The sequence below is a fragment of the Gavialis gangeticus genome, unplaced genomic scaffold (assembly GCF_001723915.1).
Source record: "Gavialis gangeticus isolate Ggan-Ray unplaced genomic scaffold, GavGan_comp1, whole genome shotgun sequence".
NCBI classification, from domain to species: Eukaryota; Metazoa; Chordata; order Crocodylia; family Gavialidae; genus Gavialis; species Gavialis gangeticus.
Window position 1 is genome coordinate 28,050,347 of NW_017729027.1, and position 11,344 is coordinate 28,061,690.

At 42.0% G+C, this 11,344-nt stretch overlaps 1 protein-coding gene across 1 annotated transcript in view; it reads left to right on the forward strand.

The window, feature by feature from the left end:
* The window catches only part of EYS (eyes shut homolog (Drosophila)), a 74,181-nt gene extending 66,302 nt beyond the window's left edge, over nucleotides 1–7,879 (forward strand). The window contains exons 4-6 of the mRNA XM_019520336.1: nucleotides 5,140–5,236; nucleotides 5,579–5,686; nucleotides 7,292–7,879. Of these exons, the coding sequence (XP_019375881.1) occupies nucleotides 5,140–5,236; nucleotides 5,579–5,686; nucleotides 7,292–7,568 (482 nt within the window). The 3' untranslated portion in view covers nucleotides 7,569–7,879. The remainder of the gene's footprint in view (nucleotides 1–5,139; nucleotides 5,237–5,578; nucleotides 5,687–7,291) is intronic.
* Nucleotides 7,880–11,344: the final 3,465 nt, after the last annotated feature.

An 11,344-nucleotide genomic window follows, 5' to 3' on the forward strand; every position in this document is an offset into this window, starting at 1 on the left:
TCAGCCTCCCCTCCTACCCCCTACTGGCCAAGTAAAAATAACATAGAAGGGCTCAAGCCTCCACATTTCATTTACCCCAAAATTCAAAAGTCCGTTTTAAGGGTGGATCAATTAAACATAAAAAATGTGGTGACATGAAGAAATACCAAAATTCTACGGGGAAAAAACAAAAACACAAAAAAGGCACAGCACAAGATCAGGCCAAAGAACTAATTACTAAATCAAAATTCAACAATCTGGCAACTCACAGTTCATATGTTGTGATGGATATCACTGATGTAGGGATTCAGCTGAGCTGGGTTTCATTCAGAACTCTGCCAATGATTCTATGGCCTTAGTCAAACCACTTAACTTGTTGGTACTTGAGCTTCTCCGTCTGTAAAAATCAGCTAATGCTACCCCAAGCACTTTTTGAAAAACTTTTATATTTTCAGATTGATATAAATGGAAAGCATTGCTATAATAGTGCTATTATTTTTTTTAAATCTATCTACTGCTTTTAGACCAACATTGACATTTAGTATAGTGTCAAACAAAACATTCCTCACATTTTGGGCAATAACAGTCATTTGAATTCCACTAGTTATTTTTTCATAACTGTTTTAATGAAATTTCTGATATAATGATACTCTTATGCAATTTGATTGTCACCATAATAGCTGACAGTCAATCTAATGTCAATGGTCATGCATGTTAGTGCTGTTACACCATGAATCTTTGATTATAATGGCATAGTTTGAGCAATATAATAGAGTCATTACAATATCAACTGAAATATACAGACTCAGCTCTTGAAAGGTTTATATGGGAAAGATATATGGACAGTATAAAGATTGAGTTATAGACATATAATTCCATGTATATAGGAGCAATTTGTGGCATGACTGTGTTACTTCATAGTAGTGTGTTTGGTATTATAATGGGGACAACATGTTAACAATTTATAACATGTTGGTGCGATGATGCAGTATATGTTAAAAATCATAACATGATTTAATTTGTACAAGAGAAAGCAGTTGTTAGACAAGCTCCTGTCTTGATTGGCCCAGATTATTTCTAAAACTCTTAGGGCTGTGCGAAGCTTCAGGTTGTGATTCAATTCGAAGGAGATTTGGCCCAATTTGGTGGCCGAATCTCTGAATCTGAATCAAGTCAGGAGACAAATTAAAAGGCCCGAATTGATTCAAAGCTCTCTGATTCTTTAGAAAAGATTCAAAGAGCTTTGGTGATTCAGGGAGTCCCCAGTGGCTGCAGCATGGAGCTGCAGCTGACTGTGAGCTGGTAAGTACTAGGGGCAGTGGAGGGGGAACTGGAGGAGTAGGGAGGGGACCATGGTGGGATCCCTGCCAGCCCCCTTGACCTCTCTGACTCCCCCAGCCTCCCCATGGCTGCCTTGCCTTCTTCAGCTCAGTACTTTAAAAAAAAGCGACGGTATTCACCAGATGCTGCTGGGTAGGGGGAGCAATCCCAACTTCCTACCACACTGCATGGGGGGGCTCTGGCATGAGCTCCCTGACCCCCCCACTCCTACAGCCTCCCCATGGGTGCCTCACCTGGGCCAGCTCCAGCCCTTAAAAAACCCCCAACCAAATCAAGCCTCAGGACTCACTGCTGCTGGTGCAGCCTCAGGGCTTTGGGAGGATTGTGCAGAGCCCCCCCATGTGGCATGAGACAGTGTGGGGGGCAGCAGGGATTGCCCCCTCCCCTGCCAGCAGGAGTGGTGAGTCTGGGTTATTTTTTTTTCCTTAAAGGGCCAGAGCTGGCCTGGGCAGGGCACCCATGGAGGAGCTGGGGGAGTGGGGGGGGGTCAGGGGTCTCACAGAGAGCCCCCCCATGCAGTGGAGGGCAGCAGGGATCACACCCCACCCAGTAGCACCCACTGAGTTGGGGCTTTTGTTCCAAAGAGCCGGGAGCTGGGGTGGGCAGGGCAACCTTCCCCTGGCTGGGAGAGTGGATGGGGGATGGACCTGGCCTGGCTGATTTGGAGATTTGGCAGCAGCCGAATGTCCAAATCAGATTCAGCTGAATCGAATCAGGACAGTGATTTGAATCACTGAATCGAATTACTGTCCCCCAAATCAGCCAAATCTGAATCTGAAGTGAATAGTAGCCATTTCACACAGGCCTAAAAATTATGTAGAGTCAGGGAGGATGCTCAGTTCTTACTTGCCACAACAGGGCACAATACTAGATTTAGAATATGGAAACATAGTAAAGCTAAAGGTGCATTGGGATCTAGTGTGTGATTCACACGATTGCATTTGCAGCCATGATCCCTAAAGGTTTCATGCAGTTGATGGCTCCCAGGCATAGGGGAGACCCTGGTAAAAGCAAACATCTCCAGAAGTTTCTCAGTGAGAAACTCTAAACTCCCTGATTATCTTGACATCATTGATCACTAGGAGAGTCTCAGGAAATGAATCCATGAGGTGTGCTAAGAATCCCTAGGCTTCTCCACAAAGAAACGTCAGGACTGGTTCAATGAAAATGATAGAGCTCAATGACAGAAAAAGGAGAGCCTTCAAAGCTTGGCAGAATAACATCAGTTGCAAAAAGCAAGGCACTTATCACCACATTTTAGCCAAGACCCAGAGGAAAATTTGAAAGTGGAAGAACAAGTTGTGGGAGGGCATGGCAAAAGAGATTTAAAAGTGTGCTTATAGCAATGGCATGTGTAGTTTCTTCAGAGCAACCAAAGCTATCTATTGGGCAAACACACAGGGAGCTGTCCCTCTGAGATTCAAGGATGGAACACTCTTTAAAGACAGCTCCAACATCTACACATGCTGGAACGAGTACTTTCAAGAGCTCCTGAAGTGAGATTTCAGTGTTGGAGACAATTTCATCAAAGTCATTCCACACAATCTATTCAGAATTATCTTTCATATCCACCAGTTTAACAAAAGGCCTTGAAGAACATCAAAGCAAGCTTCTCTACTTTATAATTATACAGCAATCCTTGGAGGATGTGGAACATTTTCCCTACCTGGTTACTCACTTTCCCAAATAGTAAACATAGGGGACAATATTTAATGTTGGATAAAAGCTGCCAATATTGCCTTTGGACATCTCTGAAATCATGTCTTTGCTGCTCATTATATCAGAACTCAAACCAAACTTCTCATGTACCAGGCTCTCATCATCCCCACTTTTGTATAGGTGTCAAAGTTGGACAACATGTGGGAAAGATCTGAAAGTTTAGGAACTTTGCCATCAGCAACAAGTTCAGAAAAGTCTCCATATCAACTGGAAGGACTGAAAAACTAATACCACTGTTCTGATTCAAGAACATACCACCAGCATTGAAGCCATATTTATACAACACCAGCTGCGTTGGGCAAAGCATGCCATAACAATGCCTGACAACCTGCTCCGAGCAGGGGTCTTATACTCCCATATTAATGTCAATACCTGGAAGACTCAAATACCGAATTATCCCCAATGATATGATGGTGTACAACAGAGCATCAATAATTTCAAGGAAACTCATCTCGCTGTGAGGGAGGAGAGACAAAAGAGAGAAAGTAAAAGAGCTGTGACCTGACATCACCAGGATCTACTCCTCCCTCCTGGAATTATTTGCTAAGTCTGTAATCAAAAGTGTGGATCTGGGATCAGCCTCCTCAGTCATCCAGTGATTCACTGATGACTTTCCCATTCACTAGAAGACTGTCATCCTCATATTAAGGGACTATCAACAACCTATAAAGCTAGTACATGGAGAAAGAGCGGGTTAAAGATATAGAAAAGCCCAAGACTTGAATAGCTTTGCTGACACTTCAAAAAAGGTGGGGATTTTAGGTAACACCCAGGAGGAGAGAGAAATAAACATTACAATAGATTCAACAAGGATGGACAAGTTGGGTGTTCTCTGGTTAGGAATACAGTCTAGAAAGAGAAACCAAGGAACAGCTTTGGGGCTCTGGGTAGACTAGAGAAAGAAAACTGAGTTATTTTTTAAATGCTCAGTGCTGTGCAGCATGGACTGGGGACAGAGGGACTGCTTAATTCCTTGCAGGGAGTAGGACCTTTTTCCTCTGTGGCCTTTGCCAAAATAAACACCTTTACGGAAGAGACTGCTTTGCTGTTTAGAACTTCAGGTTGCATTTGTTCTCCCCAACAAGAGATAAAGACTCTCTTTTAGGAGCTGGAGTAAAATCTAGCTTCTGTGGCAGAGCCGTAGAACAACTAGGGTGGATTAGGAACAAAAGGCCTGAATATCAGAGTAGGAAGGAGCCAGGGTTCCTCCCCTGCTCTAGTAGACATACCTGGGCTTACTTTAAGGACAGTTGCAGAGATCAGACAAAGCTGATCCCAAGCAGGCATCCCAGCTTGAGAAACATCATAAAATTTGTAAAGTTTTATTAAAATTTTGCCTGAAAGGTATTTTTTAGGGGTGTTTTCCAAACCCTTCAAAATTCAGTGGAAAGGTCCCCCTTCACTTCCCTGGGCTTAGAACCTAGACAGAGAAAGTTGTGTTATGTTCGATGTCAGTCATTGGGAAAACTGTCTTTGCATGTTTACAGCTTTTCCTGTACCATTTTGACAAGTTTTTGTATTTAACAAAATTATTATTTTATGCTGGAATGTTAAGATTTGGCATGTTTCAGTAAATGAACTTTCTTGTGTATCACTCTATAAATTCTTTTTTCTCATGGGCATGGGTGAGTTATGCAGATAAGAATTATAATGAACTGCTTTCTTTGATGCATTTCAGTGTTGAAACCAATTACATGTTTTTCCTCATCTACTGATTGTTTTGAATAAATGTGATCTCTGCAAGATTAATTTAAAATAACTGTATTCAATATGGATCTGTTGGTTTTTTTTTTTAACATTTAGAGCTACTCCTTCACTTCCTGATAAAGCATTTTCAAACTTTTAAAATAGGCTACATTTCTCCAGTACATTTTGGTGCTCATTTTTTGCATACAAGTCCTCTGTGTGCATTAAAGTATGATTAAACTTGTTATATTATCTAAGGGAAAATGTTGTCTGTTAAGGCTGAGGGATAAAAATGCTAGGAGGTTACAAGTTCCATTTAGATGGCATTCACCAGGGTCTTTGTTGTCTTTGATCCTGACATTCATGCAATGTAGTAGAGATCATTGATCCGTACTGTTATCATTTATCTTTCAGGATTTGAAGGTGCTTACTGTGAAATTGACACTGATGAGTGCATTTCCCATCCATGCTGGAACCATGGTCTCTGTGTAGATGGGGTTAATAGTTACAGGTGAGAAGACCTTTGAATACTGAAGCTATGTATTATGAGGCAGAGAAATTATAATATTAATTTTGATACTCTAATTATTTTTTTCTCTCTGTTTTTGTTCCATGACTTTGTCTGAATTGTTTGCTTGTTTGTTTGATCAGTTTGATCATTATACTTTCATAATTCTCCCTGATTTCTTTAAACTAAAACCAAATGCATTTTTATGACAACAGTAATTCTAATAGCATTTTGGGGAAAACTATTTTTAAAAAACCCCAAAATATACTACTTCATTGTTGCTTTCATAATTTATAATAAATGGAAAAGTTTGTCACATTCAGCCAGTGCCACTTTATTTGCTAGATGTTCCTGTCAACATGGCTTTTCTGGGTCACAGTGTGAAGTGGACATTAATGAATGTTCATCAAGACCCTGCAAAAACAATGCAACCTGCCTAGATCTTATAAACAGGTTAGTAACTAAAGCTGCATGAAAACCAGTTACAAATTTATTTGTGTATAAAATCAACCTACTAACTTTGATAGTACTTGCAATGTTCATTAGTGACAAATATATGTGAAAAGTCATATTCTTCTTCACATGAATGTTTGCAGAAAACACAGCAATGGAGCTATTTACAAGGATTGTCATTGCAGAAAGACTCATACATATTGTTTAACTCTTTTTAGCATTTACCATGGGCAGCTGGTTGGGGGTCCCCCTGCGGCTTATCTTGCCAACGGGAGGGGTGGGAGAAGTGATCATGCCAACCTAGAAGGACAGGCAAATCTCCCAGAAGTACCAGTGACACTTCTCCTAATGCCCCCACTCTCCAGCCAGTGCTTGCAGGGGGGCTATCAGCACTCCTGCTGGGCACCCACATGAACCCCCTACACGTTGCCACTGGTATTTCCATAATATATTCATATACAATTTTAAGTAATAACCCATTTTATAAAAAAAAGATCACCAATGCATAAGCAAGGGACATTTAAGTGCCCATTTATTACAGACATAAAGAATTTCTGCACAGAAAAAAAACCCCTAAATCATCTGATCAAAGAACAGAAACAATATGAGTTACTTATTTGTGCTGTTTAGGTGGCCTACTGCTAAATCTCAAACAGTGAATACTAATAGCATCCATTTCTTGTTAAATCAATAGGCTATATTTGTTCAGAGAAACTATTTTCCTAAACAGTTGGAAATAAGCATCAGATTGGTAAGAATCATACCCTGTGCATAGGTAATTCTCAGTGAAAATGGATACATGATTCTGCTGTCAAATAAATTATTCAGTTATTAGTTTGACCATTTAGTATCTACCATTTGTGGCCAGATTTTGCCTATACTAAGATAAGATTAAGCATATCCAGCTGTGTCAGTTGCTTACAACTGAATTCTGCCAAATTTGGTGGCAGAAGAAAAGAGGGTGAGGGCAAGTGGTAGTGATGTTGTTCCTTTTGTGCTCTGAACCAGCACAAAAGTGACAACTCTAGCAGGAGCCATACTGAGAAGTCACTGAACTCAGAGATCATTGTGCATGAAGTACACATTTGAAGAGGTGTAAAACCCTCTGAATCCCACCTGGTTCATCCCTGCTTATAACTGATGGTCTATGTGAGATTATGATGTTGGCTTTGGTGCAGCTTGTCCATAGATTAGAATCAGAAATATTAGCCGTCAGGTACAATGATTGAACTGAAATCCTGTTATTCTCTACCTTCACATAATCAGCTTTTCTGTTGTAAATATGTGTTGTGTTTAGGTCTAAGACATTGTAGTTATCAATACACATGCACACACACACACAACTTTAGCCATTATTTCTTTCTTTTTAGTTTGCACTGAACTTACTGAGCACAGTTTTTCTACTAATTTAAAAAAAAACCCTGTAAATCACACTATTTACTTCAGAGACATGGAAATGAGTGAAGTCTGTTGATTATTTTAACATGGTTGGTGATAAGGGATCACAGCTCAAAAAACAACCATATGGAAAGCTTTGCAGTGCTTCAGTAGATCATATTGTTTGTTTCTATTGATTTCTCTTTATCTTTTTCTCCTTTCCCTGAGATTCTCCTGTAATTGCACACCTGGATACTATGGGTCACTCTGTGAACTGGATATAGATGAGTGTGAAGTTTTGCCTTGCTTACATGGAGGAAGCTGCTTAAACAAGCTTGGAGGCTACCGGTGTCTTTGCCTCCCTGGATTCACAGGTATAATTCATTCCCTGAATGTGAGCCTGTTTCCACAAGGAAGGTGGCTATCACCTCTGCTCTGCATTTTTAAATTGTTGCATAAGCAAAGACATTCAACTATGCCTAGGGGAGTGCAGGAGATCACCTGATTATTAGAGGAGAAATCCAAATTAATTCAAATGGAACTTTGAGTCAAGTCTATTTACATTATTTTTGATTTACGATTTCTCAAGTCATCCAGATATTTAACTAAAGCACATTAGAAGAAAGGTCATACAGCACAAAAGAAAAAGCAATGGTTTCTTAATCCAGCGAAAAAAATATATTGCAGGTGGAGAGTAAATTTTATAGACAGATTGAAATATTCTTTTGCTAAAATTGGTCAGTTTTTATCAGGTTTTGTATCTATAATAGTTGAACATAAATCTTGATCATGGGAAATATAGCATATTGCCACCATAACCCCAAAATTAATTTGTCTTTTGGATCTTCAAACTATTGAGACTTTGAATTCAGTAATCTATATGGTTGGTATCATTGCCTTTAGTACTGAGGTTTAAGGTTATACAGGAGTAACGGTGAATAATTTAACAGGTGGTTTCATAGTTTCATAGTTTCTAGGGTCAGAAGGGACCTGAGCAGATCATCGAGTCCGACCCCCTGCCATGGCAGGAAATAATACTGGGGTCAAACGACCCCAGCAAGGTATTCATCTAGCCTCCTCTTAAAGACCCCCAGGGCAGGAACCAGCACCACTTCTCTTGGAAGTTGGTTCCAGATTCTAGCCGCCCGGACAGTGAAGTAGCGCCTCCTGATATCTAGCCTAAATCTACCCTCTGCCAGCTTGTGACCGTTATTCCTGGTCACTCCTGGTAGTGCTCAGGGGAACAGGGACTTCCCCAGTTCCTGCTGGTCCCCACTGACTGGTTTGTAACAGGCCACTAGATCCCCCCTCAGCCTTCTCTTTTGGAGGCTGAACAGGTTCAGGTCCCGTAGCCTCTCCTTGTAGGGCCTGCCCTGCTGACTCCTGATCATGCGAGTGGCCCTCCTCTGGACCCTCTCCATGCTGTCCACATCCCTCTTGAAGTGCGGCTCCCAGAACTGGACACAGTACTCCAACTGCGGCCTGACCAGTGCCACATAGAAGGGAAGTATCACCTCCGTGGACCTGCTTGAGATGCATCTGTGGATGCATGACAAGGTGCAATTGGCCTTCTTGACTGCATCCCCACACTGCTGGCCCATGTTCATCTTGGAATCAATGATGACTCCGAGATCGTTTTCTGCCTCTGTGCTGACAAGAAGGGAGTTCTCCAACCTGTAGGTATGGTGTCTGTTTTTCTTCCCCAGGTGCATCATTTTGCACTTGTCAGTGTTGAATCCCATCCTATTCTTGTCCGCCCACCTCTGTAACCTGTCTAGGTCCGATTGGTGCTGTACTGAAATATTTCTAAAATAACTTTGGTATTCTTTTAACTATTCTGCATATATCAGCATTAGTAATATGAATGCTTACTACTTTGGCAGAGTTTAATGTCAAAATATTTTGTGTAAACATTAAAAAATCAGAATGTTTCTTTGTTAAAAATATATCACATTATTAGAAGCCCTAGCTGGGCTGCATATGATGTTACCAGTGTGAAATACTAAAATTAAGGGATTATTTCCATTAGGTCTCTAGAACAAGTCATATTTTATATTTAAGATTGCCCACTTACAGGCATAGTCAAGAGGCTGTAAGTTGTATTTAAAAGACTGGAGATAGATTAGGTAATGGGGAATAGGTTGGAGAATTTTCTTGTACCTGAAACTGGGACATATTTTGAGGAAATGAGCATCCTTCTGATATTACTCATAGTTGTAGGAAGATGTGCTCTGGAGAATATTTTGTTGACATCTTTAATGACAGGGCAAAGAGAACAATTACAGTGGTACCTGTTAGGACTGTGCAAAATTCCACTGGCTGTTTCATTTCAATGCTGTTTCAATTCATTTCGAGCTTGAAACAGTAAAACTGAAATGAAACAAAGGCTTTTGAAACAACCTGGAAACAAAATGAGGGCAGCTGAAACATTTTGAAAGTTTTGAAATGTTTGGAGTTTTGAAGCTGAAGCTGGGCTTGCCTGCAGGGAAACAGAAGGTAAGGAGAGGGAGGGGGAAGAGGAGGGAAGGTGGGGAAGGACTGCTCTCGTATTGACTGTGTAGCTGGCCAGTGACTGTGATCCTTCCCTGAGGTCCCTTCCAAGCCCAGTGCTCTGGGAGAGGGATGGAAAAATAACATAAAAGGCAACATTGTTTGAACTGGCCTGCTTTCTGCTTTGGGGTCTGACAAGCAGCTCAGGAGCGTTACACAACAAAGGCTACTAATAGCATTGATTTGAAGGATTTCCTACATGCTAGCCTTGCAAGTGGGATTCCAAAATACCTTTTGCTTTCTTCTAGACCTTTTTATTTTATTATTATATTCATCGATTTATTCTTTTCAATTTTATAATTATATTGAATATTACACTCTAGAATTTATGTAGGAAGGGAGATACATTTATATTTTATTTGTATACATTTATACCTTTCAGCATATTACATACATTATAGAATTTATATAGGTATGCAGATACATTTATATATTTGTATAAAAACAAGACACTATGAAATACCATGCAGTGTGGTGGAAAGGCAGCTGGCAGCCTTCAGGGAGAGGTGGAAAGGGAGTAGAGGGACAGGTGCAAGTTCCCCTCCTGAGAGACAGCATCTTTTCTACAACTAGCAGGGATGAGGCTTCCAGAAGTGGCAAGGAGAGGGAAGCAGTGCCAGTGCCACTGCCTCTGCCTGAGACTGCATCCTCTCCAAGGATGCAGCAGCCATAACCTGCCTCCCCCACCAGTACCAACATGATAGTCTCCTCCACCCCCATTTCACTTCCCATGCTGAGACTTCCAGTGTCAAAGGAAGATCTGGAACTGGATCTGGATCTGAGTGCCCTAGCAAGGGAAATTCCAGGGAAGCAGTTGGAATCAGCTGAGTTGGTGCTCCACACCCCTCAATTTTCTCCAAGAGCTAGGCCTTCTTCCCCAGACAGCACTTCAGAGGAGGCTGAGGTAGAGGTTGCAGAAGCAAGCAGTTCAGCTGAGTCCACTGCTCCTGTTGCTATGCCTCTGCCTGCTGAAGAGGGGGAAATTGCAGCATCCACACATATACCCACACCCCAGAAGTGAGCGGGTAGTTTGGTCCGGGATCATTTTGAGCTGGCAGATGATCCCACTAGCAGATAGCAGTTGCTATCTGCCTGCACTGCTGAGCCCAAACCAGCCAGGGCAAGGGAACAAACACATGAGCATCACAGGGATGCTGATGCATCTCTGCAGGCACCACCCCCTTTCCCTTGTTCCTCCTCAGTCTGACACCAGTGGCAGAGTGCCCAAAGGGAAGTCCCCCTCTCACTCCAAAACCCCCATCCCCCCAAAGCAGAGGCAGGCCATCTTGGAACAGTGGGGGAAAGGCAGACAGAAAGGGGGGCACGTTGCAAGGGAAAATGAGATCACCCAGAACACTGGGGAGATGCTTGCTGTGGATGGTCAGTCATTCTCCTTAGTTGAGCAGCCAAGGTTCAGGCAGCTCATGGTACTCATGATCCCATCCTACCAAGTGCCTGCATGCACCACCTTCAGCCGGACAGTAGTGCCCTTCCAGTATGAGGCATGCAGAGAGTACTTGAGGGAGGAGCTGTGCAAGGCAAGTCCAGAGGTGGTGTTACACTTCACCTCAGACATCTGGAGCAGCTGGGGTGGAGATCATGCCTACCTCTTCCTCACAGGGCACTGGTGTGACAAGTCAGGCTGTCAGTGGGCTCTATTTCAAGCTGAGGTGATGGATGAGTCCCACACAGCAACAGAGATCATGGGTGCCATGAACCACTTGGTACAGG